Source organism: Gymnoscopelus braueri (assembly GCF_963280865.1).
Source record: "Gymnoscopelus braueri genome assembly, chromosome: 18".
Classification (NCBI taxonomy): Eukaryota; Metazoa; Chordata; class Actinopteri; order Myctophiformes; family Myctophidae; genus Gymnoscopelus; species Gymnoscopelus braueri.
In genome coordinates, this window is record NC_137618.1 from 37,242,586 (window position 1) to 37,259,788 (window position 17,203).

Genomic DNA, 17,203 nt, shown 5'->3' on the forward strand with positions numbered 1-17,203 from the left:
AGGGTAGCATACATGCGTTGCATGTGTGTCAGATATAACAGGAAGTTGTTTTGTCTCAAAATTGTGTAATGAGAAAATTGTTATTTTCTCATTTATTTATTTTCAGTTTTTTAGATGACATGTGTAACAGAGGTAGATTGGTCTGGGATGGTGTGAGAGCCCTCGTGTGTATGTTTTGTTGTTGTTATTTTTGAATGTTATGTGATTTTTTTTTTTTTGTCATTGTTTGTATGTTGTGCCTGAGGACCCCCTGGAAGACGAGATGATGCATCTCAAGGGGTTTATCCTCCAATAAAAAATTAAAATCAAAAGCTATTGAAGCTATTGGTTCTTGTTAATACTTTTAATTTGTTAAATATTTGTCCAAAGATCCACAGACAGACTTAACTACTTTCACTTAAAAACATATCAAAAATACTTTTTGCACATGTGTTGTGTGACACTGTAGTATGACGATCTAGGGCATTAATTTACGGGGTAAAAAAACAACTTAAAAAGTTGAAGTACTGGGTATCCTAATTCATGTATTCTGGACAATTTCACCTTTAACATGGCAAAATCATATGACCCTCATATTTTTGTTCTATTCCTCTATCGCTCCTCAACTTGTATGAAGTTGTGTGGAGAAAAGAGTTAATCATTTTGCCAAAGTGAGAACCTATTAATGAGATCACTTCCTGTGCCCTCCTCTTCCTAGAGGACAGATGCACAGGGTCTCCCGCAGGTCACCCGGGTTTCCCAGGGGTCCAGTGGAACGGTCATCACCCTCGTCTCCATGGCAGTCGTCGGAGGAGTGCTGGTATTGACTATGGCCATCGCTTGTCTCAGGCACCACGCCCAGCAACTGGCCAACGGCAAGCTTGGTCTGGGACCAGAGGGAGGAGTCGAAACACATTTTGACTACCAGGTATTCAATGAGGGTTTCAAGTCTTTGTTTGTTACTAGGAAACATATGGAAACCCATGTCAACATCCTGCCAGCTGTGTTCAGGGCAGCTGTGTTATTGTTTACTGTTTGAATCTGTCTATAAAGGCCTATCTGTGAACAATTGGCTGGTATGAACATGTTACTGAATCTCTAAATGCAAGTGTCCTATCCTTTTTCTAAAGCTAGAGTCAAGAAAAGGAGAGACCAAATTCAAATTAGTTTGGGTCATCAAGAAAAGGTTCAAGGCAGTTGTTGTTTATTTGTTGGGATCCCCATTAGAAGCATAGCTAGGGGGTCCACATATCAAAACAATGCATTTAAAAACATACATAAAGAAAACGAAAAAAAACACATTAAACGTTTCAGTCCATAATTATTAATCACCATTCAATGAGGGATATCTGATACATTTCTTTTGTGTCGTCTCCCGTTCAGGAGTTGTGTCGGCAGCACATGGCGTCCAAGTCCTCCATGTCCCGGCAGGACTGCGGCGTGGGGGGCAGCGTGGTGGGGTCTGCCGTGGCGGCGGGCGCAGGGGGTCGAAGAGGGACGGACACGTCCCGCGTCAGCAGCGTCTCCTCCCAGTTCAGCGACGGGCCCCAGCACAGCCCCTCCTCCACCCACAGCTCCACCCCTTCCTGGAGCGAGGAGCCGGCTCAGTCCAACATGGACATATCTACTGGTCACATGATACTGGTGAGCAAAACGCAGCATTAAAGCTCACTCATAAAAAGTTCATAATATCTTAGTGTTTCTCAAACTTTTTCATTTTCAAGGACCCCCAAATTCATATGTGTTTGGACGCGTACCCCTTAATATTTTCACATTTTTGCCAAACATTTTTGAAAATGGCAGATGTACAAGCTCACACCCAGTTACATCGTGATGTTAGTGATTCACTTTGAGAACCACTGATATATCTAACCAATAAAACAAAAGTTTTAGAATCTGTTTTGTTATTTTAGTGTAAGTTGCAAAGTATGGCAAGAGGTAGGTATTTGTATTTTATCTTATCAATTCATTTGTCAAACATATTGCACAGTGCCGCTTTAAAACAAACGAATGTCTAAAAATGTACCAACACGGGTCAACACTCACTCTTTTAATGAGTTAAAGCAACAATCCATAAATATCACTTCCTCTCCCAAGGGAGAGGACACTGCAACACCCGAGATTTGAAACCCTTGTCTCCCGCACGGGAGAATAAAACATCTACCGCTCTGAGCGGTAGATGGGGGATTCCCCCCGCTTCATGTGGTTAACACTGAGGATGTGTGTACGTTGTCCAGTTTTTCTCCATTGCGTCCTGTCTCCCCTCAGACATACATGGAGGACCACCTGCGTAACAAGGACCGCCTGCAGAAGGAGTGGGAGGCCCTGTGTTCCTACCAGGCGGAGCCCTGTGCAGTCACCATGGCCCAGAGCCACATGGAAAAGAACAGACACGCCCATTCTCTGCCCTGTTAGTATCTGCTTATACCATGGTTACCGTGCCTGTTTGTCTCTGTATCCACACAAAGGACGGAGTCTAGAGCAGTGGGTCTCAAACTTTTTCATGTCAAGGACCCCCAAATCAATCTGGGAACCCATAGTAAAAAAAAAGGAAAAAACAGCGCCCTCTGCTGTTTTTTTTCCTTTGGAGCTCTGAATCTGTCTTGAGAGATTAACCCCAAATGTATATGAATTTGGCCTTGGACCTCCAATTAGAAATATTCAATTTTTTTCTTTTTCATTTTTTCAAGATTTCCTATGATAAAATTGGCTTTAGGGAGGACAGGCCACCATATCACCATGACTCAGCCATAACCATATAAGGAGTTCCCAATGCAGCTACGCCCAAATATGGAGTGTGTTGTCTAACCTGAATTTGTCGTCATGGCATCAGGCGCAAACAAATCAGTCGTCTCCATATATGGGCACAAAAGGGGGCATGCCCATATATGGGCATATACTGATGACATCAGGGATGTACATATATGGGCATACAAGGGACAAGGACTGACAGATACAGAGACCTCCATCTATGGGCATAAAAGGGACAAGGACTGACAAGGCCTGAACCTCTAGTTTTTGAAAATAGCGGATCTACAAGCTCACAACGTATCGCGTTGTGAGTTTATAGATTTTCAAATATCCCACTTCAAGGACCCCTGGGGGTCCCCAGGCCCCACTTTGAGAACCACTGGTCTAGAGACATCATAACATGTCTAGTGATGGTCACATCAACATGTCACTTGTCTGCCTATATAATAATCAAACTATAATAACCCTGTTTACACACTATCATGACTATTATGAAAATGTGTATTTATATTATTAAATATATGTGCCCCCATATGTATATAAATTATATGTATATGTGTACCTGTTTCAAGTTAACAGGACAAGTAATAATCCTCTCTAATAAAATCTGCCTTCAGATGTTTAATGTGATGATTCTTTCTCAAAATAACACCTTTTCATTCCTTTACACTCTCTTAAACAATGTGTTTGTTTTCTCCAGATGATCACTCTCGGGTCAAGCTGAAGTCGGAACAGAACCCCAATAACTTTGTTAGTGGGGACTACATCAATGCTAGCAACATCGTAAGGCATTATTATTACAGTATATTATTATAATTACACTGTCACCAAAAGTATGTAGAAAGCAACTAATCCTTCTTTCCTTGTTAATCTAAAGATTGACCATGACCCTCGCCTAACAGGCTACATTGCCACCCAGGGACCCTTGGCTCACACTGTGGCTGATTTCTGGCAGGTCAGTACACGTTCTCTCCTCTACCAGTGTTGCCAGATTCTGTGAGAGAAACAAGCAACCATGTCTAGGAAAACAAGCCCAAAAGAAGCGACTATGGGCCACATGAGCACTTTAAACATATACATCAGCTATTTGAAAATAGCAGATCTACAAGTTCACAACGCGTCTCATTGCGACGCGTTGTGAGCTTGTAGATCTGCTATTTTCAAATAAAATCTTGGGAGAAAATTATAATAAGCAGACATGGCAACACTGCCCTCTACCATGTCCCGAGTTTAGTAGATGTATATCATCACTGTCGGGCAGAAACCTTGTATCTCCATATTTCAACTTTACATGTTGAATTCATGCCCTACATGCGTCATAATGACAGTGTCATGCAAAAGTATCAAAAGTAGCCAATCTACAACCTCACAATGCGTAGTGTTGTGAGCTTGTAGAACTTTTTTTGAAGGAGATAGTACAATTTGGAAGATATTCTCCTATGATGACATGCCCAAAATAGGGGCTGTGGGTTTTATAAATATTTAACCAATGAAAAGTATTAACAAGAGCTTGTGCATTTCCTGAAAAGTTATATTTTTGGACATACAAGGTGTCCGACAGTGACATTATGGTATATGGTACCATTGTACCATAAATACAAACAAAGAGTCTTTGTACCTTTTGGCATATTGGAGCAGCTGTGACTATTCTATGGGGTGGCATAGGGTATTATAAGCCTTTGGTCCCAAAAAAACTTTGTTTTGGGAACTACAGACTCTACAGGTTATTTACCATCTATCATACATAAGTAGAAAATGCAGTTTGTCTAGAGTGCATATTATGTTTGTGAAACATTATTCTGAATATAATGTCTGAGTAACATGTGGTGTAATATTGAACACATATTCCTCAGTGATGTGTTTTTGTCCATGTTAAACAAGTTGTGTGTATGAGATTAAAATATTTTTAATTTGTTAGATTTTTGTACATTTACATACATTAGTATATAAAAAACAACACCGGGACAGTCATTTGCACATTTTCTTTTTAATAGGCTACATGTTCCATCTCATTATAATATGGTAACATATAAGGCAATTCCTCTCTACTTTATTGAAAAAACGTACAAATCTTTGTATTCTGTACAAGTAAATTGTTTTACAGAGAAAAAAAAACAAGACTGGGCCATTCACTTCCTTAGATGGCTTGGCTCTGAAAGAGTCTAGCCGATGTCTTAAATGAAAACTCATCTCTTCATGTAAAGGGAGAGGATTAATCTAATCAGTGTGATTGACAGGAGAGATGATCAGAGGAGCAGAGTTGTTACCACTATTGTTTTTACATGGACTGAAGAATGGATGGAGTTTCTCAGTGAAGTTGCAGTCAGTGAAAGAGTAGATGAGAACTGTGGCCTCCACATCATAAAACGCAACCAGTCCCTCCTCATAATCCACAAACACTCCCACTTTCTGGAGCTTCTCTCTTAAAGGGAGGCGGACAGGAGGGTCAGCTTTAGCATGGTACTCATTTCCATTTCGCAAACTTATAGTCCAGGAACCATTGTCTGGCCTCAGTGTGATTGGTCCCTTCCTGTTGATGGACTCTCTGGCCACTCCTAGATCCCAGTCTGTCTTCCCTTTAACCTGAACCTCATAATAAAATCTTCCTGAGGAGAAGCTTTGTTTTCCTAAGACACAGACACCACGCTGGAATCTTGCCGTGTTGTCTGGGAGATTCTTCTTTATGTCTCCATCGCTTACTTGTTTTCCATCCTCAGACAGGATGAGATGGCTTTGAGCTGTGTCTGGGTCCAGAGTTACATCCACTGCATATTGCTGGATCCTCCTCATCTCAGCATCACTCAGTTTCTTCTCCATCTCTTTACTCAGTGTCTTCTCCAGCTGAGCCACAGCTGTCCTCACAGTCCCCACATGTGAAGACTGATACACTTTGACCTTTGTCCAGTCCTGGGTGGGTGGAGCGGTGTTGATGGATGGGAAGTTGTGGAGGAGGTGGAGGTGGTCTTCAGTTTGTGAGAGCTGCTTCAGCTCAGAGCTTTTCTTCTTCAACTCAGTGATTTCCTGTTCCAGCTCTTTAATGAAGCCTTCAGCCTGTTTCTCTGTTGTTTTCTGCTTCTCTTCAATCACATCAATGAGCTCAGCCTGGCTTCTCTCAATACAGCTGATCAGAGCAATGAATACCTGCACACCGTCTGCTATCTCTCTGTCTGCATCTTTCTTGCTGAGCTCTACTGAGTGTTTGACCTCCTCAATCTTCAGTTGTCTCTCCCGGATCATCTGCTGAACTTCAGCCTCTGTCTTCCCCAGCTCAGCCTTCTTTCCTTCGCATTCCTCTTTCAGAGATACAATTTGATGTAACTTGTGGTCTGACTCAGTGCAGAACTCACAAACACACACATGGTCAGTCTTACAGAACAGCTCCAGAGGTCTGTCATGTTTCTTACACACAATGTCTTCCAGGTTCTTTACAGGGTCAATTAGTCTGTGTGGTTTCAACACTGTGACTCTCTGATGAAGCTCCAGGTGATTCTCACAGTAGGAGGTCAGACAGACTAAGCAGGACTTCAGGGCCTTGAGCTTGGTCTCAGTGCAGACGTCACAGGACACTTCATTGAGTTTCGTATTTTCTTGCTTTGTGTTGGAAGTTTCTTTCAACTGCATCGACTTCCTGAACTGATCAGCCATCTCCAAAATAAAAGTATTGACGAAGACATCTGGTCTCTTACAGAATTGTCTTTTACATAGTGGACACTGACACACATCATTACTGTCCCAGTAATGTGTGATACAGGTTTTGCAGTAGTTGTGTCCACATGGAGTGGTGATTGGATCAGTGAACACATCCAGACAGATAGAACACAGGAACTGCTCTTCAGACTGGAGACTGCTTGCGGATGCCATTTCTACACTCTAAAAAAACATGCACATCAAGTCAATTTTATTAGTTTTGCAAATTTCTTACCTGGTAAACTCATAAAAATGACTATTTACGCCAAGTACAGCCAGCACCTTCTATCCACACGCACGCACGCGCACACACACACACACACACACACACACACAGACACACACACACACACACACACACACACACACACACACACACACACACACACACACACACACACACACACACCACCCACCTAGCTGTAGAATACAACTCTCGTAGACGTATTTATGATTCTGACGTTTTCAATCTACGAGAGTTGTAGGGTTCACGCCCCATGGAGACAGGGACTTTCTGCACTATGCCCCGTAGACACTCCCAACATGTACAAATTGAAAATACCCCCAAGCCCCAAATGTTAACTGTCTCTACGCGGTAGTAGTTTAATGTAATAATCCATATCTTTCAATAAAGAAGTGTTTTAATGCCGTTTGTGGCCGATTCTGTCGGAAGTTCCCAATGGGCGGTAGTGACGGGGCGCATCCGGTGAAACCCGGAATTACACTAAATGTAAACAGGAAGTAAACGGGGGTGAAAAAAATGGCGTTCGGCCACAGACGGCATTAAAACACTTCTTTATTGAAAGATATGGATTATTACATTAAACTACTACCGCGTAGAGACAATTAACATTTGGAGCTTGGGGGTAAGCACCTTTATTTTCAATTTGTACATGTTTGGAGTGTCTACGGGGCATAGTGCAGAAAGTCCCTGTCTCCATGGGGCGTGAACCCTACAACTCTCGTAGATTGAAAACGTCAGAATCATAAATACGTCTACGAGAGTTGTATTCTACAGCTAACACACACCAGTGTTGTTGACTTTAGTACGTTTTAACAGCGGGCGACTCTCGGGCGATCCCGGGCGACATCGTCCAAAAGATAAAGAAAATCCATCTTTCATCGCCCCCCCGCCCACTTCGCCCTATCGCCAGTAGTCGCCGGCTCTCATAGACATATAATGCACTTCCGGAAAATACTATCCTGATCGCCCGCTGATCGCCCGCTGTTAAAACGCACCGTACTAAATCAGAATTTGCTGTAAAAAATGAACACTGACACACACACACACACACACACACACACACACACACACACACACACACACACACACACACACACACACACACACACACACACACACACACAGCACCCACAACACTAACAATGTCAAGGCGAACTAAAATGATGCATTTTTGTTCTGTATTCTGTATAGAAAATCTTATATATATGCTCACCTGTCAATGTCTTTAACTCTTGTTTATTGAAAAGCCTATTGATTTGGAGTTTTTGTAGAGAACATGTGCTCTGCCTGCCTCCGTCTTACTGCTGTGTTTTTACTTTTGGTTTTGATATGTCATTGCTCAACACTTTGTAGAAGTTAACCCTTTACTGTCGTCTTTCATACTGTGATAAACTTGAAAAGTGCTGTATGGATTTAAAAAAATCTACTGTAGTTACTTTTAATTTAATTTAATTTTAGTTTATTTAATTTTAATTTTGTATTTAATTTTAATATTATTTTTTGTCTGAAAAGAGGCTCACTTTCTAGTCTCTCTTTAGTTAAAGGGGCGATGTTTAATTTCTATCCACTAGATGGTGCTTGTGGATAGTAAATGAATATAAATTGCATTTTGCCCCCATTAAAGAGAATAAAGATGTCTTCAGTTTGGCTGAAAATGTCTTGTCTGTCTATTAAAGGTGTATGTGTGGAGCATTATATATAGTGTACAGGTGTTCTATTTAATGTCTGAAAATATGTGTCTAAACCGTAAACACCTGTGTTTTCTGTGCGTGCGTGTGTTATGGATCCCCAGATGGTATGGGAGAATGGTTGTACCGTGATAGTGATGATGACCGCGCTGGTGGAGGACGGAGAGAAGCAGTGTGAACGTTACTGGCCTGATGAAGGCTCTTCTCTCTACAACATATATGAGGTAACTTCCCCTTTCATAGCTGTAAGAACTCATTCTGTATACCATCACGTTTTATCCATAAAGCATTATACCGGTAATTCCTACTGTATACCTCCATGTCTTATCCTGTATAATGTTTCTAACAGTTGTATGGTGGTGAGGGTGAACTATTGTACTAGGGGTCATGGAAGGGGATTCTAAGGGGTACCCAGATAAATAATTTAGAGTTAGGAACCATTTGGTTCTATTTGTACTCTCTCAGAGTTAAATTAACACTGATGATTTGACAGTGTAGATTGCGGTCTAAGAGATAAATGATATCATATGGGCATCCATGGCCTAATGCATATCCAACAGGGGTCCTTGAAATTAAAAAGGCTGAGAATCTTTGAACTAATTGTATGCTGGAAAAAACACATTCATGACATTTGGCACGAATGTGTTGGTAACCGTTAGTAAGATCATGTGATTTTTGGTGCTGAATCCTATTAAAAACATACACACAAATATATTACGAATGAACCACTTAAAAAGCAGATCTATAAGCTCACAGCACGTGCCGCGTTGTGAGCTTGTAGAGCTGCTATTTTCACTACTTTTTTAAAAACTTTTTTAAAAACTTTTTCTACATTGTTCAAATTTTAAATACAGCAATCCATTGACAGTATATACTATAGTACACAGTATATATAATATGTATATATATATATATATATATATACTTTTGAATACTTGAGTATTTACTTGAGTGTGTGTGTGTGTGTGTGCGCGTGTGTGCGTGTGTGTGTGTGCGTGCGTGTGTGCGTGCGTGCGTGCGTGCGTGCGTCAGGTTAACTTGGTGTCAGAGCATATCTGGTGTAAGGACTTCTTAGTGCGTAGTTTCTACCTGAAGAACGTCCAGACCCAGGAGACCAGAACACTGACTCAGTTCCACCTGCTCAGCTGGCCTGCTGACGGCATCCCCACCTCCACACGACCCCTGCTCGACTTCCGCAGGTAGGACACCACACACACACGCACACACGCACACGCACACAGATATATAAAAAACACACACTACCACGGTACAGTAATTTGTAGTCGCTTGAGTAGATTCCAAACAACCTAGAATAATTGCAAACAGAGGAAATAGGTATTACATGCTCGGAGAACAATACAAACACAAACACGTGACTCTCTTCCTCTCTCTCTCTCTCTCTCTCTCTCTCTCTCTCTCTCTCTTTCTCTCTCTGTCACGCACGCACGCACGCATGCACGCACGCACTCACGCACACACACACGCACACACACACACACACACACAGCTAAATAAACTGCTAACAGTAAGTCTGGGATGAGATACATGCCGTGTACTGGTGACTGGGCTTGAATCCTAACGATGAATCCCATGTCATCCCTTCTACTTGGTTCTCTATCTTCTCTATCACGCTACCTGTTTCTCCATCTTCTCTACCACTCTACCTGTTTCTCCATCTTCTCTACCACTCTACCTGTTTCTCCATCTTCTCTATCACTCTTCTCGTGTCCATTACCAAACAATGCATAAGTACTTTACATTTCCCCTCCACCTTTTTCTCCCCCCTCCTCCCTCTCTCTCTCTCTCTCTCTCTCTCTCTCTCTCTCTCTCTCTCTCTCTCTCTCTCTCTCTCTTCTCTCTCAGTGCTCAGTAGGTTGATGGGTTTTTGCATTGTAACATCTCCCAGTGTCATTTTTGTGGTTTGCAGCTAGTACTCTGGCTCCAGTTGCATAGTCACAAAAATGAGCATTGGCAGGTGTGACTGGCGACTGCAAGAGGGACAGTGACTCCATGGCTTTCTGTTCTCTCCTCTCTGCCTCCCCTGTTCTCCATCTCATTTTTACCTTATTCCCTTGGCCTCTTTTTCTTCTTTTGTTTTTGTATCCTCCCCAACCGCTCCTTAGCTCTTGAATCAGAACCAGCGTTATTTGTTATCATATTGTATATACCTCTGTTTAGTTTTCTCTTACCTCCTTGTGTTTTTAACACTGCTTAACGCATTCTATCCAGGAACGCATCTGTGTCATTTTAGATTTAAGCTATAACCATTATTTTATACTTTGGCTGTTCAAAAATAGCAGATATACAAGCTCATAGTAGATCTGCTATTTTTTTTTATTGTGAAGATTTGTGCAAATCTTTGAATACATATATATTTTAAGCAAACATTTGTAAAATATTTTGTTCCAGGGACCTCCAGAAGTAAAGCTTTGAGTTACAAATGTTCGCTTTAAAGATTTATTAAAAAATGTGCACACATTTTCACGATTTAAAAAAAAATAGCAGATCTACAAGCTCACAGCGTGGCACTTGGTACCACACTGTGAGCTTGTAGATCTGTGAATAGCCCAAAGAAATCTAAAATGACAGAGATGCGTCCCCGGCTTTAATGGGTTAAAGCAGTGGTTCTCAACCTTTTCTAGATCAGGGCCCACTTGAAAATCTCCAAAGCGTTCACGGCCGAGTGGGCCCACCCATCTGACCACTCAACACGGCAGCCGAAAGGTTTCTGACCGTCTAATTGGTCAGATGACTGGGCTTATTCAGAGCATGTTTATTTTAATGATCTATTGAGTTCTGGCTTGGATCAATGGAACTAACACGGTATTCTTATGTATCTGCATCATAATGAAAACCCATTTTTCAAGGTTTTAAAGAGAAAAATACCATGCGATTTCTTTTGGTAGATATATATATTTTTTTATATTAATGTTATATTATCATTAAAATCTTTTGTGTTTTGGCAATTATTTGGGGGACATATGCTATACCATCACAGCCCACCAGTGGCCCCCGGGCCCACAGGTTGAGAATAACTGGCTTAAAGTTCCATGAGCTCCAACTGCTGAATAACTAATGTCTCTCTCCTTCCCTCTCCGTCTCTTATTCTCTGCCCAACCCCGTTCCTCAGAAAGGTGAATAAGTGCTACAGAGGTCGCTCTTGCCCCATCATTGTTCATTGCAGGTAATGAGCCACAACTCGTTTTTAACATGAACCCTAGCATCCCTATTCTGGGGGAGAACATATCACAAAAATAGCCAATCTTCAAGCTCACAACTCGAAATGCATGCTGTAGGCCTGTCCCCGACTAAGGATTTCTATAGTCGAATCTGATTGGCCACATGTTGCAGATAGTCAACTAATAGTCGACTAATGACACAAAAAATATATATATAAATAAATATAAATATAAATATAAATAAATAAATATATAATATATATATATATATTCTTTTTTTATTATTATTATTTAAATTATTAAGATTATTAAGAAAATTTAAAAGATTCGACTGAGATCTCATGAGATCTCTCAGTCGAATCATGCAAAAAATATGTTATGCAATAGAGGAACATTTGGGCTGAAGGGGTGCTTAATGTCTGATTTAACATATACTTGCTTGGTTTCTCCCAATAAATCATGATGTATATCCTATTTTTGGCAAACTATTAGTTAATTAATATGACAAATTAGGCCAATCTCTCAGTTGAATAATTAAAACTCAGTCGACTCAGACTCCCCTCGGCTGATTAGTCGACTATTCGAATAATCGAGGTCAGGCCTAGCATGCTGGAGCACCGATTGATTTGAAATCACCAAAACAAGGGTTTGCGTGAACAGTTAGTGACTGAAGAACTCTTCAGCAGTATTTTGTTCAGATCTTAATGGTGTCCTCTCTCTCTTGTCTGTCTCCCTAAGTGACGGTACTGGACGAACTGGCACATACATTCTCATTGACATGGTGCTGAACCGCATGGCCAAGGGTGAGACACACGCACACCCACACACCCACACACACACACACGCACACACACACACACACACACACACACACACACACACACACACACACACACACACACACACACACACACACACACACACACACACACACACACAATTTCAGGCAAGCATGTCCAAAGTCTTCAACGTGGAGTGCCATGTGTTATGACATGATATGATATTTTATTCAAAACTGAGGAAGAAAATGATCTCCTAAGATGCTTGTTAATTTCAGAAAATCATATATAAGGTATTACGTTGCATCTAATTTAATGCATCTAAGTTAATAAGAGGCTATGGAGACCAAATGTTTTGAGATAAGGGCCAATTTTCAACCTGCTTTTGGTGAATGCCTGTATGGGGTCTCAAGTCAACAACAAAGTCAACAACAAAGTATGAATCAGGCTTTATGCTATACATTAGTATTTAAAAAAATACTCTTTTCCACTAGTTACGAGGAGATTGAATTCATTTCTCTGTTGATTCTCATCTTAGGTAGGGAAACTTTTTCTGCCTAATTTATACTAAATACTAGGCTTGTAGATCTATTTTCGGCGTTCGACACCGGCGTGCAATCCAAGTATAAATCAGGCAACAGAAGCAGCTTAATGGTGGTACTGTAGGTTGGGCTAGTAGTGTGGCTGTGGGTTGGAGTGTAGTAGGGTGATCGTGTAGGTTCTGGGTGTTGCTCTGGTTCTACCCTCATCCCTCCAACTCAAAGCCCATGCCCACTTTGGCGTTCACACATTGCACAGCAGAGGGTGCTATATTCACAATATTACATTGTGGTTGCAGAATGTAGTGAATAAGTGTAAAAAATAAAATGTACATATACCATTAATGTGCCAGAGATTCTGTATAGCCTACATAATGCTGTTCTTCTCACGCTTACGTTAATTGCTTTTACAGCATATTGTTTTCTCCCTGTGGTTGGATTTTTCAAGGGTTTTTAAAAAGTGCTTCATGAAGTAAGAGGAAATGTCATTACAGAGAATAGTGTTTTATTTTATTTTGCAAATATGAAAAACGTAATGGAGATTTAAAAAAAAAACTATTATATACAACTGACAATAAAACGATCTAACAATAGTACTGCCTAATTTATACTAAATACTAAAACACCTGACACAAGCATTGCGATGCGTTGAGGTTGTGTATCTGCTACTTTTGACATGCAACTCCATCATACGACAGAGTACAAATTCCTTGATGTTGCTGTTGTTGTTAGGAGTGAAGGAGATCGACATCGCTGCCACATTGGAACACATCAGAGACCAGAGACCTGGCCTGGTCTCCTCAAAGGTACCATTGTGCTTTCTGTGTGTGTGTGTGTGTGTGTGTGTGTGTGTGTGTGTGTGTGTGTGTGTGCTCGCACTTGTGCACGTGCGTGTGTGTGTGAAGCGAGGTTTGTCTGTGCATGCTGCTGATCCATGAGACAGACCAATTCTATCCCCCTACCCTCCCTCCTCCTCTGTCTATACTTCTTACCTTTATATCTCTTCTACTCTTTAGATCTTTAGATCAAGGGCCACAATTTATGATTATGTCTTTGATTTAGTCTCTGTCTGCCTTCCTCCCCTCTGTCCATTTCTCCGCTCAGGACCAGTTTGAGTTTGCGCTGACAGCAGTGGCTGAGGAGGTGAATGCCATCTTGAAGGCCCTGCCACAGTGAGCCACAACATCCCAGGACACACACGCACAAAAAACCCACACATGCACACCCATAACCAAGGACACAGCATGAAAAGCGTGGTAACAACCTGCTTCATCTATCCGTACGCACAACCGAGGATGTACTTTATCAAAACACGTCAGCTTGTTGTAAATAAGAACTAACGACTCCTTTTGTGTTCCTCAGAATTCTGGGTTCTTTCGATTTTTTTTCAGCATTTAGCAGAAAATCGGATGTCAGCCATTAGTGGCACAGATGCATTTTTTCCACTGGTTTATATAACAGCCTTGTGATATCTTCCCAGTGAAGGGTACGGTCATACAAGCGCAAACGAAATATTCACCTCCCGTTCACTTCCATTCTATGCGAGCGAAGGGGCCGTCCCTCCTATGGCGAAGCAAATCTGGCGTCTTTTGCCTCGTGTGGAGTTCAACTTTGGTAAATTTGACCGTGCGTCAACCGTTAACAAGGAAGTGTGTGTGCATGGTTGACCACACTTGGTCGTCATTGGCTGTAATTTTGTTAGTGAGCGCTCATGTGACCAACTCTCATACCAGCAAATAGATTTCCATGTGCGCAGTGGTGGAAAAAGTACTCAAATTCTTTACTTAAGTAAAAGTACCAATACTGCAATATAAACATACTCTGTTACAAGTAAAAGTCCAGAATAAAAAAATTACTTGAGTAAAAGTACAAAAGTATTGGCATCAAAATGTACTTAAAGTACCAAAAGTAAAAGTACTAAATATTTGAAAATAGCAGATCTACAAGCTCCACAACGCGTCGCATCGTGAGCTTGTAGATCTGCTATTTTCAAATAGCCTAGGTATAAAATAGGGCTAAAGTGGTTAATGTATGTTTCATTATATCATAGTTTATATCTGAAAAGTAACTAGTAACTAAAGTTTTCAAATAATTGTAGTGGAGTAAAAGTACAATATTTGCCTCTGAGATGTAGTGGAGTAGAAGTAAAAGTATTGGAAATTGGAAATACTCAAGTAAAGTACAAATACCTCAAAATTGTACTTAAGTTCAGTACTTAAGTAAATGTACTTAGTTACTTTCCACCACTGCATGTGCGTCACATTCTGCACGGCCCACATTCAGCAAAAGGTAGGCATTTGCCTCGACGGGTGATGGTCATTCGCCTTCACACGTGTGACCGTACCCTGAGACAGTAAGGAGATTATCAGATCTGTTTAACAAAGAGGAACTAAATCTAAATGATTGTTTTGCACATGTGGATCCAGCTATGGTTTCCACATCGGGTATTGCCTTTAATTATGACAGCACAGGGAGAGGGGCTGTGTGGTGCAGTCGTTCCTGTACAAATGAATATTTATTTATTTTTTGGGATGGATCATAATTGTCCTGTGTGACAGTGTCGTCAAAGAGATGGTACATTACTTAGCAGTATACTTAGAAAAAAAAAGATTCATTCATACCTCATGCCCTTGTATCAGGTGCCTGTTTTGTTGAATAATGCCAGTGGCAGGTGTGTTTCTGAAGAATACAAGAAGACTCACTCCAAAACCAACTCACCCCAACTCAAAAAGGAAAACTCACCCCGGAGCTAGGAACACTCACCCCGGGGGGTGGGTAAACTCACCCCAGGACCTGAGAAAACTCACTCCGGAACACTCACCCCGGGGGTAGGAAAACTCACCCCGGGGGTAGGAAAACTCACCCCGGGGGAGACGCACTGTGATTGGCCAGTAGTCACTTTGAGTGGCAGTTGGGGCAAACGCAGTCAGTGGGGCAAACGCAGTGAGTGGGGCAAACGCAGTCCCCACCAAAAATATTTACTATTCTGTCCCTATCGGTACATAACTCGGACGGCGCTGATTCGACTAGCAGACCATCGGCTGGTCGTTGCGGGCACTCGCGCCTGGAGGCGCTCGGGCGCAACTCCTCAGCCTCAAGGTCTGCTGAGTCGGCGCGCCTCCGTCATGGTCCAAAACTATACTTTATCGGCGAAAAAAAGAAGTCCGCGGATGACTGAAAAAGTTTTACCCCAAGCATTCTGTGAAAATGGAAAGCTCACAAAGTTAAAAACCATTGGGGTGAGTTTTCCGGACTGAGTTTTCTCAGGTCCTGGGGTGAGTTTTCCTACGCCCGAAAATCTTGGGGGTGAGTTTTCCTACCCTGTGGGGTGAGTTTTCCGGAGTGAGTTTTCCTAGCAATGGGGTGAGTTGGTTTTGGAGTGAGTCTTCTTGATACCTTTCTGAATTCTTTGTTCATTTCCATGAAAATATTTTCAAAGTTCTATATAGCAGCCATCCTGTAGATATACCTAAAGAGATTGCCATGACACACTACACAGTAAAACAGAACCCCCGGAGTCTTAGAGAACTTGAGTTACAACTGTACTTTGACCACTTTTTCCCGTCTAGGCCAAAAATAGCCGATCTACAAACTCACAATGCGTCGCATCGCGACGCATTGTGAGTTTGTAGATCTGCTATTTTTGCCTAATGTTACCCCCAGAATATGGATTCTGGAGTTCAAGTGGTTAAGTCTACACATGGAACCCTTATGGGTCCATCTGGTTCCATTCATAGACTCTCTGAGTTAAATTAACACTCACAGTTTTGTGTTTCTGTAACTTTCTAAGATGATTGTTGGCTTAAACATCACCCAGCAAAATGCTTAGTGTTAATTTAACTCTTAGGGTGAAGTGTACGCTTTTACACTCAGGGTTAAATTATCACTCAGGATTGTTGCTGTTGTAATGGACCTACTACACTCTCTACTGACCTAGTTGACATCTAATCTCTCTCTTTCTCTCTCTCTCTCTCACACACACACACACACACACACACACACACACACACACACACACACACACACACACACACACACACACACACACACACACAGACACACACACACCCTTTGTGTTCTGTCTTTTAGTGTATTTATCATTGTGATAAATGTAAATAATCCACCTCAATGATTGTGTGTTTATTTCATGTAGCAGACCTATATAAAATAACTATAAAAATGTATTTTTGACTTGATCTGAATAAATTTGTGATGTGATGCAGCATTAAAAAAGGCATATTTTTGTGAATGGTTGTCCTTTACATGCTAATGGTCTGTGTATACTGGTTTGCTTTTAAAAACACACCATTAAAAAACACACCATAAAACAAAAGTCAAAAACATGCATGGATGATGG

General features: G+C 41.4%; 2 protein-coding genes across 2 annotated transcripts in view; one reads left to right on the forward strand and one right to left on the reverse strand.

Annotated features, from left to right (window-relative positions):
- LOC308073344 (receptor-type tyrosine-protein phosphatase-like N) overlaps positions 1 to 14,259 on the forward strand; it is a gene marked incomplete at its 5' end in the record, with an annotated part of 38,126 nt that extends 23,867 nt beyond the window's left edge. The window contains 11 exon segments of the mRNA XM_080412217.1: positions 698 to 907; positions 1,363 to 1,623; positions 2,248 to 2,389; positions 3,431 to 3,513; positions 3,608 to 3,685; positions 8,454 to 8,573; positions 9,382 to 9,548; positions 11,480 to 11,533; positions 12,267 to 12,331; positions 13,579 to 13,652; positions 13,951 to 14,259. Of these exon segments, the coding sequence (XP_080268343.1) occupies positions 698 to 907; positions 1,363 to 1,623; positions 2,248 to 2,389; positions 3,431 to 3,513; positions 3,608 to 3,685; positions 8,454 to 8,573; positions 9,382 to 9,548; positions 11,480 to 11,533; positions 12,267 to 12,331; positions 13,579 to 13,652; positions 13,951 to 14,022 (1,326 nt within the window). The 3' untranslated portion in view covers positions 14,023 to 14,259.
- Positions 4,707 to 7,976, reverse strand: LOC308106001 (E3 ubiquitin-protein ligase TRIM21-like). The gene is made up of 2 exons (XM_080456995.1): positions 7,875 to 7,976; positions 4,707 to 6,600 (listed from the first exon to the last, which is right to left on the reverse strand). The coding sequence occupies exon 2, from the start codon at positions 6,589 to 6,591 to the stop codon at positions 4,948 to 4,950; it is 1,644 nt and encodes a 547-aa protein (XP_080313121.1). The 5' UTR covers positions 6,592 to 6,600; positions 7,875 to 7,976; the 3' UTR covers positions 4,707 to 4,947.
- Positions 14,260 to 17,203: the final 2,944 nt, after the last annotated feature.

Coding starts and splice junctions, on each gene's coding strand:
- LOC308106001 (XM_080456995.1), bottom strand. CDS start 6,591: ATGGCATCCGCAAGCAGTCTCCAGTCTGAAGAGCAGTTCCTGTGTTCT.